Source organism: Rhinolophus ferrumequinum, chromosome 17 (genome assembly GCF_004115265.2).
Source record: "Rhinolophus ferrumequinum isolate MPI-CBG mRhiFer1 chromosome 17, mRhiFer1_v1.p, whole genome shotgun sequence".
NCBI lineage: Eukaryota > Metazoa > Chordata > Mammalia > Chiroptera > Rhinolophidae > Rhinolophus > Rhinolophus ferrumequinum.
In genome coordinates this window covers 37,632,788-37,653,016 of record NC_046300.1, presented here as the reverse complement: position 1 = coordinate 37,653,016, position 20,229 = coordinate 37,632,788, and the positions used below count along the sequence as shown (strand labels likewise).

The 20,229-nt window shown below is 36.4% G+C and overlaps 1 protein-coding gene across 9 annotated transcripts in view; it reads left to right on the top strand.

Annotated features, from left to right (window-relative positions):
* Positions 1-20,229, top strand: part of CEP70 (centrosomal protein 70) — a 53,621-nt gene that overhangs the window by 23,574 nt on the left and 9,818 nt on the right. For all 9 annotated transcript variants that reach the window (XM_033133061.1, XM_033133059.1, XM_033133060.1 and 6 more), the window contains 4 exons: positions 7,101-7,188; positions 7,283-7,371; positions 8,513-8,587; positions 16,002-16,107. In XM_033133061.1, the coding sequence (XP_032988952.1) occupies positions 7,101-7,188; positions 7,283-7,371; positions 8,513-8,587; positions 16,002-16,107 (358 nt within the window). The remainder of the gene's footprint in view (positions 1-7,100; positions 7,189-7,282; positions 7,372-8,512; positions 8,588-16,001; positions 16,108-20,229) is intronic.

The following is a 20,229-nucleotide window of genomic DNA, read 5'->3' as shown; positions in this document are numbered from 1 at the left end:
AATCCACAGGCAGCAGTTTTCTGACCACTGATCTAGATGGTGAAGAAAGAGAGTTTGGGATGTTTAGGAAGGTAGAAAAGGTTTAGCACAGCCATCACTGGAATCTCTCATGTAGAATATGTGAGAGGTCGCCTCTGAAGTTGTGCAAACTGGGGGTTCTCTGACTAAAAATGACAAAAGGATTGCGGCCATTGAGGGACGTGGTGTTGAATTTGATTGTCATGAATTTGTAGTGAAAATCTGAGATTAAGGAAAATGAATTTTTGGGGAAAATGAATTTTTTACTTAATCCCGTCATCACCTGTCAGCCGAAGTGAAACACTTTGGCCTATACAAATGCTTTGGCTCAGGTCAGATATTTAGATTGAATGTCTCTCGTTATGGGAGAAGGAGATAGGAACAGAATAGGATCTACATTATAAATAATGTTCTTACAAATGAGAAAATTAGAAGTCATTTAAACTTTGCAGCGACATAAAGTCTCTCAACAAGAGGGTTTTCAGGGTTCTTGGACTGCACAGTTTATAAACTCAATCTTCTTTCTAAGAGTGAGTACTAACTTGATAGTGAGATTGTAGCAACTTCAAGATGGATTTTGAGATCTCCAAATAGGATGTTAGCATCACCTTAAGAAGCAGGAGTACTATAAAAATAATGAATAGTATTAAATTACTAAAGAAAAGGTGATGAAAGAATTTAAAGATGAAAGAGGTGCAAAAGAATAGAAAATGAGGGAATACAGGCTACGTTGGAGGCCTAAGTGGGATAAAACAGGAAGCCCGAGAGAAGGTGTTACGTACCTGTAGCTACAGGAGCAAGACCAAAGGAAGAAGACAGACAGGGCGTGGGCCTCTTGCCGAAGCAGAAGCCCTCTGCTTGACACCAATTATTATTTTTTCTGTTTCTTCAGTAAAGTTAACAGAAGTAAAATATAATAAATACACAGTAAGTTTTCACTTAATGTCGTTGATAGGTTCTTGTGGTGGAACAACATATAACAAAACCAGTTTTACCATGTTAACCTCCATTTTTTTAAAGGGCAACATTGTCCAAAGTTTTTCTCATCATGAAACACCAAAAGTGATGTTTGTATACCACAGAAAGATGAACAGACAAAGCTGCAGTCAGAAACAACTGACTCAGGAACTCTGGCCACCTCACGCCTTACCCAGTTGTCCGGAGGGCTGAGGGGGATGAGTACCTTGGCACATCTGTAACCCTTTGCACAGTGTGTCTATGGCATACCATTTGGGTGCTCTACTTTAGGGCACAGGCTTGGGGAAGCCTCCAGAGGGATTTGTGGAGGGCAGTTTCTGAATACCTATTGATTGATATTCCTTTTTGTCGCCATACATTAGAAAATGCAGGGAAAGCAGCAATCAAGAAATGTGAATACAGGCGTACCTTGTTTTATTGCACTTTGCTTTATTGTGCTTCACAGATGTTGCCTTTTTTAAAAAATGAAAGGCAAGACCCTCCATCAACAAAAGATTGCAAGACCCGCTTTATTGTGGTGGTCTGGAACCAAATCTGCAATATGCATATATGGCGGTTAACTAGTTGGAAGTCTTAGAAAAAAAGTGCAAACAAACATGCTACAATCTTTGAAAAAGAGGAAAAGTAAATTTTAAAATGAGAGGCTCTTAGCTAATTTACTTTACCTACTTTTCTTTACCTAATATTAATACATCAGTGTAGATTGCATGGAATATATTACTTGTTATTTCTATTTCTATTAGTATTTCCCTGGCTTGGTAGGATTAAAGAGCCAAGGAAAGTAACATAGGAATAAAATCTATGAGGCTCAGATGGAGCTTCTGAGATGTCAGAGACATTTGAAAAGCTACCCCTGGGGAAAACAGTTCTATAGTGAATTAGTAGTTGAGTGAAGTTCCCATGTCTAATTCCATTCTTCTCTTTAGATAGGAATTTTAAAAATGGTCTTGGGAAATGGAAGCAAGTGGCTTTGAGATTCACTTCTGATCTCCTGGACATGATCGCATGTGGATTAGGGAAGAAAATAAGACACAGGATTTCTCTAGTTGAGCTCTTTCTCTTCATCCCTAAGGAGCACCATCTTCAATACTGGGCCCTTCCCGAGCCTTCTGCAGGCCACTGGAGAAAGGGCGCGGAGGAACTTGTGGGAGTGCCACATCCTAATGAGAGCGTGGGGCATGCTTAGAATGGTTTCTGCTTCAGGAAAACCACAAAATCTGTCAATGCTAAATAAAGGACTGCAGGGAAATAGTGTGATAATTCTTCACTGAAACCCATTTTCCTTTAGGTCCGTGTACATTTACAATTGCCCTCCTCTAGTACATTTGTATATTAGGCTTCTCTTGAGAACAAGTGTAGCCGTAAATGACAGGTATTTTAGCGTGTATATAGGGAGTGATGTAAGCGCATAGGCTTTGGAGCCAGAGATTTCCATTTGAGTCTCACCACTACTACGTATTAGGTTGGTGCAGAAGTAATTGCGGTTCAAGAAGTGGCAGTACAGCTTTAGGAGTAGAGACAGTGGAAATGTAATGGCTGTGTGCGATGTCAGAGGGATAGTAGATGGGGAAATGGGGGTTGTTATCACTGTGTGAGGGATATAAATGATAAATGTTAACTATTATATTGTTTTGTACAACCGAAACTAATAAAAAAATGTTTAAACAATAAATAAAATTTTTAAAAAAGTAATTGCCGTTTAAAAGGTTAAAAATAATTGCAAAAACTGCAATTACTTTTGCACCAACCTAATACTTACTATTTGAGTGACTTTGACCAAGTTATATACCTCCTCTAAGCATTACTTCTTCACCTGTTAGATATGAAATAGCTTATATAAAACATAGTACTTGTTATGTAGTAGCTAGTCAGTCGTCCTTATCATCACCATCTTTCCTAAAATGATAATTTGTTCAAGTCCAGCATGTGTGTTAGAAGGTCTGAGAGATATGTTAGCACAGCACTTTCCAGTAGAAATGTAATGCAAGCCGCATATATAATTTTGCATTTTCATGTAGCCAAGTTAAAAAGTAAAAATAAACAAATGAAATACATTTTTACATATTTAATATCCAAAGTAATGTTTCAACATGTAATCAATAAGAACATTATTAATGAGATATTTCATATTCTTTTTTTCAGACTAACTCAGCGAAATATGACTATTTTAATTTATGGCATATATTTCAATTCAGATACTAATTTTTCATCAGAAATATTTTATCTGTATTTAGATTTCATAAAGTTTACAGTTGAAAAATAGATTTACATATCCAAATTGTTCCAAACATACCTAGAGGTTTTCTAGCAACTGAATCAAGTACAAAAATTTTGTTTTTCCTTTAATATTTGCATCCACATTTACAAAACTGGTTTATCTTTTTTAGAATAATTGATTTGACTCTGAATTAAAGACATAACAGTTTCAAAACTGTCTAACTTAAATAAATTCACTAGTTCTTATTTAATTCAGAAGACTATTGCAAAATTGAAAAGCAACTCTAAATCTATCAAGAGCAACAAAATTCTTCAGTTTTTTTGTAATTTTAGTAGCCAATTTACATGTACTGCTGATTAAAACTAAAATCTACATATTGATTCATATTAGAAAAATGTATAAAATCAATATTACTGATTTTTATTAGGAAAAGTTTCCATTTCAGTGTAAATTCTCAGGCCTATCAGCTAATCACAAATAATGCTTTTCCTTTTTTTGGAGCTTCAGATTTAGCTTACTCATTTGTAGAGTGATATTGGTGAAAAAACAAATCACAGTGCCATTTTTTTGTCTTTAATTATTGAACAACATTTTTTCAAGAAAATAATTGAATTCAGGTTAATAGTACAATAAATCTTTGTAACTTCCATGACTCAACCAATAAGCCTTAGCAAAAAATACAAGATCCTCGAATTCATTATCTTCTATTTGTTTCAGCAGTTTCACCAACTGGCATAACATTTGCACATGTTGAATAATTTTACAACTGTATCCATGACATTTTTCATAGTGTGCTTCAGAAAACAAATATTTCCAACACATGTGTTATATATATAGTATAACAAAGAAAGCAAGAGAAATATCAGTCTTTTTAAAAATTCCAGTAAATCTGGATTTTTGACCTAACAACGCTGGAACACCAATTGTGATTAAAAAATGATTTTTTTCATATCTAGCTGAAATTCTTCATTGGATAGATATGCAGAATTCAAAAACACATGCACTACAAGTTCGAGTTTTTTTTTTTTTTTCAGGTCTTAAGTTGACAACATTTCTTAGTAAATTTGGAAGTCTTTTTTGAGACAAACATTTCCCAAAGTATTAATTGGGCACATTACTCATCTGAAGATAAAGTACTTGACATTTTTCAAAGTTTGGATTAATCTTTGATATTATGAGAAAGGTCTCGTATTTTTGCAGACAGTTGTTTGTGGGTTTAATTGAAGATCTTTTATTTCCTCATTTTCCTACAAATTTTCTGTAACTGAAATAATTTACTTTGCCATCATTACATCTATAAACCATTTCTGTTTTTGTGCAAAACTTCAAAGTGTTTTATAGCTGGGCAAAGTTACAAGCTCAGATTCTTCTGAAAAAAATACCCCCATATTACGAGTTTTTGTTGGATGGTTAATTCTGATTTCGGTGGCTAACTTCCATGCTTTTTTCACTCTTGAGACTATTATTACATTCACTGTGAATTTGCTGAAAATGCCTCTTAACATTATCTATTTTATTATCTTAAAATGTTTTTATATTACAAACAACTTTTTAAAATAACAGCTTTATTGCGGTATAATTCACATACCATAGAATTTACCATTTTAAAGGTACAATTCAATGGTTTTACTATATTCCGAGTTTTGTCACCGTCACCATGATCAGTTTTAGGACTTGTTCATCACCCTATTGAAAAACCCCATATCCATTAGCAGTCACGCCCCACCTGCTCGCTGCCCGGTGCCCCTGCCCACCTGCAACCCAACCAACCCCTAAGCAGCCACCAGTGTACTTCCTGTCTGTATGGATTTGCCTGTTCTGAACATTTCATATAAATTGAATCATATACAATATGTGATCATTTATGACTGGCCTCTGCATAATGTTTGCAAGGCTCATATTATAGCATGTGTCAGTACTTAATATCTTTTTCTGTCTGAATAATAGTTTAATGTATGGATACGCCACATTTTGTTTATCCTTTTATCAGTTGATGGACATTTGGGTTGTTTCCACTCTTTGGTTATTATGGATAATGCTGCTACATACATTTGTTTACAAGTTTTTGTATAGGCATGTTTCACCTCTCTTGGATATATATTTAGGTATGGAATTGCTGGGTCATTTGGTAACATTAGATGTTTAACATTTTGAGGAACTATCAATCTGTTTTTACAAAGTGGTTGCATTTTGTTTCCATTTTACACTTCCACCAAGCAGTGTATGAGGATTCCAGTTTTTCCACATCCTCATCAAAACTTATTATTGTCTGTCTTTTAATTTTAGCCATGCTAGTGGGTTTGAAGTGGTATATCCTTGTGGTTTTCATTTGCATTTCCCTAAGGGCTAATGATGTTGAGGGTCTTTTCATATCTTATTGTAATTTGCATATATTTTTTTTGAGAAATGTTTATTTAAGTCCTTTGCCCAGTTTTAAATGGAGTTATTAGTCTTTTTATTGTTGAGTTGCAAGAGTTCTTTATGTGTTCAGGATATAAGTCCTTTATCAGATTTGCAAATATTTTTTTCCTGTTTTGTGGGTTGTCTTTTTTCTTTATGGTGTCCTTAGAAGCTCAATAATTTTTTAAATTTTATGAAGTCCAATTTACCTGTTTTTTTTCTCTTGTCACTTGTGAGCCAACAGCTTTTTCATTTCGTTCTGCAGCAAGTCAAAAGAGCATTCATCAGGAAATTCATGACATACCTTCTTTAAGTCTCTTTACTGTCCCAGTTGTACTCTCTCAGATGTTATCATCTCCACTTGATTCTGTTAAAAATCTGTCCATAATTATTTTTTTAAACTAGAAAAATTGTTTAGTTCTTAAAATAACTATCAGTTTAATTATTAATTCTGATTTATATAGGTATCACCATAAATGTAATACCAGAATAAACACACTACAGTGTTATATTGGTGTATAGGAAAAAAGAAAACCATTCAAACTGGATCAATCCATTGACACTGACTAGACTGGTTGTATGTTTGTGTGTAGTATTACAAGCCACGCATGTGCCCAGTGCACATTAGGCTGCAACAGTAATACTTGCACGTGGTGCAACACAGTGGATTGTAGCTCTAAACAGTAAAGTTGTGTTTAGCAGAAAAATATTTGCATTGCATCAGTTCTTAAGTTTTAATTTTAAATAAAATTAAAAATTTTGTTCTCCAGTTGCACAGCCACATTTTAAGTCCTCCTTAGCCACATGGAGCCAGTGTTTACCGTATTGGACAGGCCAGTGTTAATGCATCAGGATTGTTAAAATAATAACTGATTTACTAGTAGTAGTTGGCAGTTCACAGAATGCTTTAATATCTTTTGTTTACTTTTAACACCAATCCTGTGAGAGACATATGACAGATATTATATCTATCTGACAGATGTGAAAACAAATTCTGAGAGATTGACCTCAAATAACACAGCTGGCTAATGGTGGTGTCAAGACTTGAATCAGGACTATTAAACCTGCTGCTTTGTCCACTTATACTGTACATTTTTTCCATTTAGCTTTTTTGGTGACCTAAAAGTACTAGAAGGAAAAAAACAGTATGCTTTGTTTATTCATTTAACAAATGTTTTTTACCCACCTTTATGCCCCATACTCTTCTAGGCAGTGAGATAAAATGGGGAACAAGACAGACAAAGTTCTGGTTTGTGTGGATTTCACATTCTAATTCAGGTGCTAGTGAGCAGATATATACTATAATATTAGGCAGTAGAACCTAATAATACCATTCTGTATGAGAACAAGTAGGAAATTTGGCTAAATTTTAATTCATATTTAGGTTATCAAACCCTTATTGGATTGATTTAATTTTTGTTAGCTAGATTTTTTTCTTTGAAGATAGATTTTTCATACGAAGTATACTGCATGTATTTTTTCATAGGCATTATAAAGAAGATGAAAGTCAGTCAGAAGAAGAAAAAGATTATAGAAGCTTTGATGCCTCACCAACTTATAAAGGCCTTCTAATGGTATGGAGATTAGATGTCTAATAAATACTTTCTTATAAAGTAAAATAATAATTTCCTAGGAAAGTTAACTCTTTTTCTATAAAATGCATTGCAGTCATTACAGAATCAACTCAAGGAATCAAAATCTAAGATTGATGTACTTTTAAGTGAAAAGCTGAATCTCCAAAAAGATTTGGAAAGCAGGTAAGAAAAACTTAAGTCATTTTTATTTCACCTTTGGAAAGTAAACACATACTGGAATTTGGAAGGTTAAATGAATCATTCTAGCCCCTTTTCTCTGAAACTAATCTTGGAGAAACTCGTACTCGTCTGCTCATTTTGGTCAGTTGTCTTTCATATAATGGAAGGAACAAGAACACATAGGTAGGCAAGGGAAGTGAGAAAATAGGAGTCCACAATGAAGAGGATAAAACTGGGTAGGAGCTCAGAGCAGACTCAGTCTTACACTGTGAGATTTCCATTCCCAAGTTACTTTTGGATGTCTCATTATTTCATCTTCTCCCTGTGTTGTGGGAGAAGAAAACTAAAAAGTTGAAATGGCATATGATAGGAAAGGTGTATTTATATGCCGCATACTACCATGAGGGGATGACACTCTCCATGCTGATAGTGAGGAATGAACATTGTGGAGACTTTTTTCATTCAACAACTATTTGTTGAACACCTATTATAAGTTAGACATTGTCTTAAGCTCTCGTATAATGACCAAAACAAATATCTTGTTTTCATAAAGCTTATACTTTAATGGAGAAGGGATTGATACCTACAGTATAAAAACCTCTTATATAAAGTTTAACGACCTGCCACATAGTAATATGTAAATTTATGATTATATAAATATGTAGCAAAAATTTTAAAACATGCATGGGAATAATGGATAGTGAATTTAGGAAAGTGGTTACCTGTGTTATGAGGAGGAGAGGAATGACAGTAGTGAGGGACATACGTGGAGTTTTAGTGTATGTATAATGTTTTAGTTTAACATAAGACAAATCTGTTAATATTCAACTTTGATAAAGCTGAGTGGTAGATATACCACTATTTGTTTTACTATTCTCTCTTCTTATCTGTACATTTGAAATATTTCGCTATAAAAACAATAGAGTAACAACAATAAAAAAAATGCTAAAAAGTTTTGAACCGGAAATATAGAGAAGAAATCCGATGGCCAGTTAACACCTCAGTAGCAATCATGAAATATTTTAAGAATTTTAATAAGCATATTTGTAACAAGTAACAAGGTATACTCTGTTGTTTATTGTTAAATATCTTTATAGTTTTATTTAATAAATTGAATGCATTCAACATAATTTATTTTCTACAGGCCCACACAGCATGAATTAAGACTTTATAAACAACAGGTGAAGAAACTGGAGAAAGCCCTTAAGAAAAACATCAAGTAATTATATTTTACCAAAGTTACAAATTTATTAGGATTTTATATATATTTTTTTCATTTTTATTTTTAAAAATATTTTATTATTTGTATTACCTATCCTCTTACTTCATAATGGCCTCGGCTTGAAATTACCATGCTGCTGGGGGAGGCGGGGGAGGCAATGACACTAACCAGGGATATTTCTGGTTCCACAGTTTAAAAACAATTTCTACTGTGTTGGATTTGACTATATATTCATCTTACGAACAAGAAAAAGGTAGTTGCCTGATAATAATAAAAGACAAGATTTTAACTAGAAAATTGTTTTTGGAAGTCATGGAGGAATTGCAAGGGAATCACTGAAATTAGAAATGACAAGCCCCCAATTTTTGTTAGTGGTAGTCATGACCTGAAGCCTATATAGCCGCGTCATACTTTAAAAGTACCAGAATGAGTGCAGTGAGCCATTCATATCCCCCACTTGTACCTTTCTTGACTTGGAAAAGCGTGTGCTCAGAGGAGTTGCAAAAAATTGGTCCTCAAATAGTGATCATATTTTCTGAAGATTATCCATGTGTACTCTTTGATTCAAGGGAACGGGACTTGAGGAAGTAGTGTGGGAAGCATTGGGATGAAATATTTTGAAAACTATTTGAGTTATTATATGCATCAGATCTATTAAATCAATTATGTTATTGTAAGTTGATTCAATTTGCAGTGACAGCTATGTTCCTTCCTGTGGCAACACATGCCACAGTGAAAGGCAAGTATTCTGGACATCCAAGATTTCATATTGAGTTAAATTAAGATAGTAGAGAGGAAAACAGAGAGAGAGAGGGGAAGAGAGAGAGAGAGAGAGAGAAAGAGAGAGAGAGAGGTGGAAGGTTTGGAAAGACTGCATTTATAAAAAAATAATGTTTTTTCCCTTCCTACTATTGCTTGACATTTTGGGTACCTGTCGTACCTTGTACTATCTACTTAGCATTCTGAGTTAGTGGAATTGCAGTGGAAAACCAAATGGTTAAAGTCCCTGCCCTCATGGAGATTACATGAAGGGAGGAGAGTGAAAATAAACAACACAGTTTTTATATATAGTATTAAATGTAAAATAGTGTGAGCATTGCTATTGTGTGAATTTGAACAAGAGGTGGTGACATGATTCAAAGTGGCAGTAGTGGACGTGATGAGAAGTGTTTGGAAGATTAGAGGTAGAACTGATAGGACTTGGTGATGGATTGGATATAGGCAGCTGAGGGGGGAAAAATCAAGACTCCTAAGCTAGGCCTGAATAACCAGGTATTCGTTGGTGCATTAACTGAGATGGGAAAATTGGTGAAGAAGCAACTGGTAACAGGAGGATGTAGGGGGATAAAAAGTCAGAGGAGAAGGTGTAGGGAAAGAAAAATTTCATCAGCCCTCTTAGGCTGGGCCTAAAAATTAAACCGATGAAGACAGATTAACATGAGAAAAACATACAAATTTATTGAATATGTGAGTTTTATGTGATGTGGGAGACTCTATGAGGAAATGAAGACCTGAAGAAGAAGTTAAGCCTGAGCGTTTTTATACTAGGTTTGATGAAAAGAGTGGAAAGTTGTGGAAAAACGCGACAGGACATAAGGGTAGTCAACTGGGAGAAACTCGGATTCTTCTTGGCATCCCTCTGTCTTCAGAGATAAAGATGCTCCTTTTCACCTGGTACAGGGAGAGTACCTGTCACATGAGGGTCTTATGATCTGCTTCAGGAGAGAAGCGGGCAGATCAGAGAGTCTTTCTTGCACCTGCCTTTTTTCAAATTCCTTTAACTTAAAACATTCATGTCAAAGTGGCATATTTTGGAGTGGCATATCCTGATTCCCCGCAAAGGAATCGTATTGACTTCAAGGCAAGTATATTAGTGAAGATATACACACACATATATAAATGCACTTACAAGTATATATACATAGTATATATACATATATACAATCCTATTGTTCACAAATTCTGTATTTGTGAATTAGCCTACCTGCTAAAATGCATTTTTAATCCCCAAATCAATACTTTGTAGCACCTTCAGAATCATTCCTAGACATGCCCAACACATACATTTCCAGCTGTTGAACAAGATGACACTCTGCCTTCTTGTTTCAGCTCGCATAATGTAAATAAGCATCCTTTTTATTATCACAGTGCCACTTTCTTTTTTCTTTTCCTTTTTTTTTTTTTTTTTTTGCATTTTTGTGCTTTTTCTGGGCAATTTCTCCAAGATGGCGTCCAGACATAGTGTTGAAGTGCTGTTTAGTATCTTTACACACAAGAAGGCTGTGATCTGCCTTATGGAGAAAATACGTCTGTTAGGTAAACTTCATTTAGGCATGAGTGACAGTGCTGTTAACCTAGTTTTATGTGCGCTGATGTTTAAAGACAAGGCTATTGATCACTTGAGGGAATGGGACCAGATGCATGCAGGAACCTGGTCCTGTCTTTCCCCGACGAGCAATGGAGTAGTCTCTGCGAATTTAATGTTTGTGGTGACTTTGTAGGACATAACTACCACAAATAACAATTGACTATATACAGAGGGTGCCAAAAAAATGTATACACATTTTAAGAAAGGAAAAAATGGTATTAAAATTACACTGATGGGAACCATTTTGAGCACCTCTTGTAAATGCAGAAGTCAAAGGTGACTTGTAGTCGTCTTTTGTTATCGGTACATATTGAGTATTACAATTTTAATACAGTTTTATTTTCTTAAAATGTGTATGCATTTTTTTGGCACCCTCTGTGTGTGTGTGTGTGTGTGTGTGTGTGTGTGTGTGTATTTGTATATAGTGGTGTTCATTTGGGCTCTGGTCTTTAGACTGACTTTTCACGGTTAGACTTTAAAATTGATTCAGAACCAATCCCTGATATATTTTTTCTGCTGAATTTGAGGAAATTTTGTGTTTTTAGAAATTTAAATTTGGAATTAAAAAAAAATCTGTTAATTTGTTTTTAGGTGTGGAACTTTTGTAGTATCTAGATGTGGAAACAGAATTAGGAATGTTAGATACCTTGCCCACATCACACAGGTGGTATGTAGGAGAATTTGGAAAGAAGTCAGATCTGTATCCAGTCATTCTGACTCCAAAGTTCACACTCTTAACCACCACACTAATAATTAAAGCCAAACAAAACACCCACCGAAAAAATTTTTTTAAAGGTAAAACTTTTTAAATTTTTATTTTCTTAAGTAGCAGAGGTAGAAAATTTTTTCAAAGAACTGATGTTGGGCCCTTTCCACATACATAGAAAAAAAAAGAAACAGTTTTATTAATATTACTGAATAAACATTCAAGCAGACTGTAAGTGCATTATAGGCAGTCTGCAAAGACAGAATGAAATCTCACCCTTTTATACAACCAGGCAGATACAGCCATTACATACATGTGAATTGTCTTTATCCAAAGGAAAAATGAAACTTCTTGTTTTGTTTAGACAAACAGGAAGTTACAATTTAGAGCCTGGAGGCTAGGCTGAACTCCCAACAGAGACAGGAAGATAAGGCATGGTCCTCCCTGATGTTCACATCACAAAGGGGTGGTTCCAAGACTCCCAAGATACACATTCCTAGGATGTAAAATTGCCAAGAGGCTTCTGTAAATCTTAAAAAATTTTCATTCTTTTTAAAGAGACAGAGAAATGATTTGCAACAACAAGTTTTCAAAAAGAAATGCTACAAGAAAAGGAGGAGAAAGTCTCTTTCCCTTCTAGAACCAGAGAAAATTCCTTTTTTTTCCCTTTAGATTTGTAGTTACTTTTCAACTAAGCAACCTTCAGTATCAACTGAGGCTATTAATTTAACATGGGAAAACATGGGCTTCTCTTGTTTCAGTTAATATTACAAACAGGCTGAGTAAAATTCTGTTGCTAGGAAGTGATCACGTAGGTCTGCTGGTGCAAGATAACCAGAGGTACTACACTAATTCCATTTAATTGTTCAATGGTATTTCTATTTTGCTAGGAGAAAACAAAATCAGAATCCCATCACCCTAGTGTTGAGCCGACAGGCGAGAGGTGGTCAGTTAGGGTAACAAGCCAAATTGAAATGAATCATCCAGGCTTCATTCACTTACTGCAGTAGTATAAGCAAGGAGCCAAAAAGAAAAAGGCTGGCGCCTCAGTCTTCCATTTTCCCCAGGGAATGGCACCAGGCAAAGTTCAGTCAGTGACATGCCGCACAGATGGCAGGAAGCATCTCACTGCCTAGGAGCCTAGCACAAAAGACTCCTACTGTTTCATGGGCCTAGGAGAAGGCTTAGGAGTGGAAAAACAGACAGAGTGGAGGAAAGTGTTTCAGTTACGGCTTTCCCCACCCCAGTAAGAGAGATGAAAAGGGCCCTGAATGGAGGCACCTGGGCTAGGAAGGCAGACGTGCATGTGAGCGTGGCCACCGGGAGTATGGAGGGAAGGGAGAGGTCAGGGGCGCTGAATCCTTGACAGCAACTCCCTCCAGAGATTGCAGTGCACAGGCTGTGCACCAAGTCTGGTGTGGGGAGGGCAGCTTTCCCCCAGGAGGCTTTCCAGGCAAGGCTTTTATAATTGCCTGTGGTCTGGGCCTGAAAGAAAACACATTGGATTTTGGCCCGGAGCTGGACTGCCCTCCTAGAGAAACAGTTGCCTTCAGAGTTGTGGCTGCTGGATTGAAGAGAACCACCCTTCTTTTTCATCCTAATTATTTCAAAAATCCTAGGAATGCAGGGAAAAGGATTCAGGAAACATAACTTTGAGAGGCTCGTATGGATGCATACATGTGTTTTGTATCATTGTGGCTAAATTAGCATGATTTTAAAACAAAATTGGCATTCCCCTTTTCAACTCTTTCCTTATCTTCAGAATGGGAATGAATCACCATGAGATCATGGAAAGGTTTCAACAGACAGTTAAAAGCTATAAAATGTCTGCACATAGAAACTTATCTTTCGGAGATGGCTATAGAAAACAGGAGATAACACAGCATATTTTAAGTTGGAAGTACAGTTTTCTCTTTTTCCCAGACTCCACAAAGAAACCGAGCTGTTGCTGCTGGCTCCGTGGAATGAGTGTCTGCTAAGTGCATGAAGTATCCCTTAGCCACTCTCCGGGGAATTTTGTGGCCCTCCAGCCTTGCTTGCTGCTCTGGAGACTACAAAACAACCCTAGCATATTTCTGAGTACAGCATATTCTGCTACAATATAAGTTTCTAAAACACTCTTAAAAAAAAAAAAGCCAGAATGAGAGGCGACAGCATTTATTTGAGATCAAAAAGAATTAAGTACAATTCAGACAGAAACCCACATAGTGTCCTGATTACAGGGTGCTTTTATGAGAAAAGGAAGGGAAAAGTAATTATTCCAATTACGTGACTAGAAGTGTTAACCTAAAAATAAAAGGCCAGAGTGAGAGGCAACAAGTGTTTGAGATCCAAAAGAATAGTTATTCAGGAAGCACTGATGCAGACAGACACTCAAATAGTGTTCTGATAGGGGGTAATGGCAAAGGGTTTTTATGAGAAAGAGAAGGGGAATAATTACATGAATAGAAAGAAGGGATTTCTATTGGTGTTATTAAGTCAAGGAAAGAATTTCTATAGGTGCTCATAAGCTGTTATTCTTTAGCTAAACATGGTGCTGCTAATTCTAAAGAATGTCTTTAATTTTTAGTCCGTTAGTCAGAGTGTCTGCTTTTCTGTTAGCTTTACAAATAGTTGTTTGAAATACAGTGTTGGTTTGGCCCAGTCCAAAGCTTATTTTGCCCAGTTTAGACATTCCAAAGGTTTGAGGAGTAAGACGTACATAGCACTTCCTCTGGGATGGCTGCTCTGACTCCATTTTGAAGTGGCTCCTTTGTATTATTTTTCACAGAAGAAAGGAATTTCTGTTGGTGTTAACAAACTGAGTTATTCTTTAGCTGGACATGATTGGTTACTGATCCTGTCTCCAGAAAGAATGTCCATAATTATCAGTCCTTGTGGTCAGGCTATCTGCTTTTACTGTTGGCTTTACTAACAATTGTTTGTAAGACAGTGTTGCTATGGCCCAGTCCAAAGGTTATTTTGCCCAAACATTCCAAAGGTTCATGGAGCAAGATGTGCAAGGTTAACGAACATTTAAATTCAGATATATCAGTTTACTTGTATTCCCACTAGAGAGCATGTTGGCTTTTCTGTGTCTCTTGTATTCTACACAATATGTTTCTGGTACTACCTTTAGGCAAAACTGTAAAATATGTGAATATGACAAATAGGTGGAAAGTCAAGTGGAAAATGGATTGTGAGGTCTTTGTGTCTACTAGAGGGAGGAGGTTGACTTTTTATCTAGAGCTGATTCCATATTAATTTGTTTTTGGCACATACTCACTAGAGAGCAGAGATAAGCAATTGAGTGAAGGTCAAGGACAACACATGTGACTGGAGTAGATAACTGTAGGGTAGTAGTAAGAGATGAGGTAAGAAAGGAGTCAGGAGGAATATTGGGTTAGGACTAACAGCATGGAGAGGTTCACGTGCTAACCCCAGGAGATTAGATTTAATTCACAAAGCAGTGGGAAGCCATTGATTGCTTTTTTAGCAGGCAGATGACGTGATGGAATATGGATATTCTATTTTACAAACAGCAGGTCAAGCTCATTAATGAGTCATGGAGTCAGTTAATGGGACAGGGCTCTGTAAGAAACCGAGACGTATACTCAAAGTTAAGATGGTCAATTTGAAGCGGGTGTAATAGGAGACCAGTTTTTCTCAAAGGCATGGTGGGTGGGAGGAGGAATGTCTACTACAGCCTAACTGCAGAGATATTTGGAGAAAGGCAAGGGTTTGCTACTGGGGGATGCACTCATACATAGTTAGGTTTCTGGGTAAAGAGACTCTCCCCCAGAGTTCCAGTAGCCCCCTGGAACAATGGTCTCTTGGGTTTTCATGCGCTCTTGACTGGGAGATGCTCCGGCATCACTGTTGTCTGGTCTTTGGCACAAGCGGAGCATGAAGAAGGAAGGACCATGCTCTCTAGCTCTTGCTGCTACACTGCCCAAACCAGCTGCCCTGCCCATTGCTTCTTGCTCTCTTCACCTGTAGCCTCCAAGCTTGGAGAACCTTTTATGTTGCTTCCATCCTTTGCTGTAGTTTTTCTATTCTATTATTTGCACGTGTTGGGGAGTGGTTAGAACTTTCTTTTTCAGTCTGATCCCTTTTGTTTTAGTGATTCTAATTTGTGGTCTATTGAGCGGACCTTCTTGTTTTCCAGTGACAGTATGGCTTAACATTTTTTTAAATGCATGTATGAAAGTGTGTGTGTGTGCACGCATACACACACATATATGTGAAAACATAAAGCTGTTTGGGAGGGTAGCTGGATCATTGGCTCAGTTTGTTATTTTAATCCAGTGTCTAGGAAAGCATTTTGTAATATCTTGATTCCCCTCCTCCCCCTTTAGATTACAGGATCTTATCAGTCAAAACAAGGCTGAGGACACAGAGAAAAAAGATGAGCCCAGGAAAGATAACCAGCAGCAGGCCCTAACTGACCAGAGATACTTTCAGGTATTGAATAGCTGGCAAACACTGGTGTTTGTAGTCAACCCTGGTTTCAATTGCAGTGTAATAAATTATCAGTTTGTAAGGAATACTTGTATCTGGTATCTGTATGTGCTTATCCTGTCTGGCTTGCAATTACATACCTATTTGGCTAAAAACTTTGTAAGCAGCTTTGCATAGAATTTTTCTTACCCCTTAAGAGAGACTTTGGTCTGGTTCAAAGCAGGGTAGTAAAAAGCTGGTAAGATTTTTACACGATTTTAATTCTCCTTTTCCCTACTCTTCCCCCCTAAGCCATTTCCCTTTTTATAGTTTTTGTTGTTGGCTGTTGTTGGGATCATCATTATTATTACTATTTAAGTAAATCTATTTTCTTAAGGTCCCTGTATGGTTTTGTTTTATATTTAGATGTTTATCCATCTGAAATTTAATTTTCTACTTGGTGTGATGGAGAGATCTTCCTTTACTGGTTTTATAGAATAAATAGATGAGCATGTATTGGATAGATGTGCAATCTATTAAGTCTGGTAGTTTACTAACTGAACTGGGCCTGCACTCATTTTATTGTACCCACACAGGGTTTTTTCAAACTTTGAATTAATTACTAATAATTTTTAAATGAAGAAATTTTATTTGTTTAGTCCTTATTTCTAGCTTCTCTAAAAAGCCGGAGATTCTGGCAATAAAATTCTGCACTGTCATTTAATCAGAATAGAATTATGCCTTTCCCCTGTCACATATGGGCCTGTGTTCTTCAGTTAGCATAGTACCCACTCATCCTTGCTTCACTCATTTATGCTCTTACCTGGCTTCAATGGGCATTTGAGTTTGCAGATTCTAATAGACCATTCTTTTTGTACTTTATTAAAAGGAAACCTTTATCATATGCCATATTCCCTTGTGTGCATAGGTTTGTTTCTAGACTCTCTAGTGTGTTCCATTTTCATACTATTTCCATATTCTTTTAAGTTCTGTAGTTTTGTAGTAGGTTTTGATACCTTTTAGGGTATCTTGTCATTGTTCATTTAAAATTTTTCATTGGCTATTGTTTTAGCACATTTATTCTTCTGGATGAACAGTTTGTGAAATTCAAAAATAGATCTTATTGAGATGAACTGAAATCAAATTACTTTTTAGATTTAACATTTGGAAAATGAAACCTTTATGGTTTTGAATCATCTCACTCAGAAATATGTCTCTAATTTTATTTGGGTATTTTTTATAGCCTTCAATAACATTTTATATATTTTTAAATTTAGCTCTTACATATCTCTTGTTATATTTATTTCCTAGGTATTTTATAACTTTTATTGCTATTGTGTGGGAATCTTCCTTTCCATTACATTATTTAATTGATTATTGCTAGTTCTTCATATATCAGTGTTCATTTTATGTCCAGGCACCTTCTGAAAACTGTTTTGTTTTAGATAAGTTTTAGGTAACTCTCCTGTACCACTCTAACTGAATCTCTTTTATTTAATTTTGTTTCTTCGATTCAATTTGAGAGGCTTAGTCCTTTAACAGGGGAAACCAGACATGGACACTGAGACCAGCTCATATATCTGCTTTTATTCCTGACATCTTACTTTCTATTTCTATTTATGTGGTTTGTGTTCCATTCTTTTCTTTTCCTGACATTTGTTAGGTTGAGATATCTTTGTTCTTTTTTTCCTTGAAGTAGTTAAGATGTTCATTATATTAATTCTTTTAATGATTCTTCTAATAATTACCCGTAAAAAATATTTTTATCCATATCAAGAGTTTTTCAGTATCTGTAACCTGTTTCTGAATAAGATAAGACCAATATTGTGAGTTTTATTTTTTTAATTCCCATCTCTTTGGGAATTGTTTAGTCATTGTAGTGTTTCATCATTAATACGTCGGTGGCTGCCAGTCATCAGAGTATGGTTAAGTCATAAGGAAGAATATACTCTGCTGTCAGTAATAATTCAGTGCAAAGGAAATTATGAATTTTTCCAGTAAAATGATGTATTTAGATATAGGAGAAGTGAGTTGTTGAAGTATACTCTCTTGAACTTAAAAAAAAAAAAGCTCCTAAATAAGCCATATTACCAGACCTATGAGTTTTGCTTGAAGTATGATTAGGAACAAAGATTCGAGATCAAAATGTTACCTTGTCTTTGTACTCATATAACTATTTATTAAATAGGCTGGGCTTGATGGTGGTAATAAGGAAATTGCTTTACTCTTCTCCCTATAAACTTGCTGTTTTGATTATTTGATTATTATATCATCCAAAAAGAGGAAAGAAAAGTTTCCTCTTCTTGGATGGTATATAACATAGAACTCATAGCTTTTGGCAGGGGGTGTATAGTCACATACTATACACATCAATATATTTAAAATTCAATCTAGGCATTGGTGATATTAGGGTATTGTTAATTTTTCTTATGTGTAATAATGGTACTGTGATTTTGTAGGAAAATATGCTTACTTTGAAGAGATGCTTAAGTATTTGAGGGTGAAGTGTTATCATGTCTTCATTTTCTTCAAATGGTTGAGCTAAAATATAGATAGAGCAAGCAAATATGGCAAAACGTTAACAATTGTTGAATCTAGGTAGTGATCATACAGGTATTTATGATGGTGCATTTTATGTATCAACTTGACTAGGCCCAGGGTGCCCAGATATTTGGTCAGTCATCGTTCTGAGTGTGTCTGTGAGGGTGTTTCTGGGTGAGGTTAACACTTCGGTTGGTAGGTAGACTTGGTAAAGCGGATTGCCCTCCCTGACGTGCGTGAGCCTCATCCAGTCAGTCAAAGGCCTGAATAGAACAAAAAGGCTGAGGAAGAGGGAACTCTGCCTGCCTGACTGCCTATGAGCTGGGACATTGATTTTCTTCCTGCCTTCAAACTTGAACTGAAACGTTGGCTTTTCCTGGATCTCGAGCCTGCTGGTGTCTGGACTCTAACGACACCGTCAGCTGTCCTGCAGCTCCAGTTTGCCTACTGCTCATCTTGGTACTTGTCAGCCTCCATAACTGCATGAGCCAATTCCTTGTCATAAATAAATAAATAACACACACACACACACACACACACACACACACACGCACTCCTCACACACATTGGCTCTGTTTCTCTGGAGAACCCAGAATCATGCAGTGTTTATTATTTATATTTTTTTTGTTTTTTGTATGTTTCAAAATTTTCTTGATAAAAATTGGGAGAAAAAGTTATTCAAATCTCAATCAAAAACTTCAGTCTGTCACCCATTCAAAGCTTCTACCTTCTGCCTACTTTATCTTATGACTGACCTATACTTACTTTTCAAACAGACAGTGTGGCAAGGGGTATGATCTATTTCTTTATTCTCATTGCTCCACCTTCTCTCCTAGTCCTCTGCTGTGTCTGGTGTCTTCAGGGGTGGCAGTAAGGGTAGATGCTGGGTGAGAGTAGAAAGCAAGAGGGGAGAATCGTTCTTGACTGGTACTGGTGTAGTCTAACAGTGGTGTCCTTTGTGAGGCTGATGACCAAATACTGCCTGCTTTCTCTTTCATGGAATGCTGTGTGTGTGTGTGTGTGTGTGGAGTTATTTCCTCCCCATCAACTAGGGACCTTGGCAATGTATCATTCATTCTGTGGTCAATGTATTTTCCAGCTGACTGCTTAGGAATCTCTTTCCTTGTCCTGCTCAGGTAATACTCCCTTATGGTCCTCCAGCTATAGGTAGTTTTTTCCATGAAAGCAAAGCTTGACTCTCTTCAAAAGGGTCCATTTGGCCGTAGGGCGTATTCTTACCCTACCATAATAAAAAAGGGCAGGCTTCTCTTGTTGCTGCTGCTTCTCCTTGCTCTATTTCATCTTTATATATGTATCAGTTCATTTTTGCTCTGTAAGAAACCTTCCTAAAACTTAGTGACTTAAAATAACAGTCCTTTAGTATTATGGAGCTTGGACAGCTGGGTAGTTGTATTGCTCTTGGCTGGGCTCCCTCATGCGTCTGCAGTCAGACACAAGTCAGCTAAGTGGCTCTGCTTTTGGGACTTGGTGGATATTGGCTCAGGGTGATAGAGATGACTGGGTCATGTGTCTTTCCTTATCCGTCATCTAGCCTGCGCTTGTCCATGTGTGACAGCAGAGTTCAAAGAGAGCAGAAATAATCAA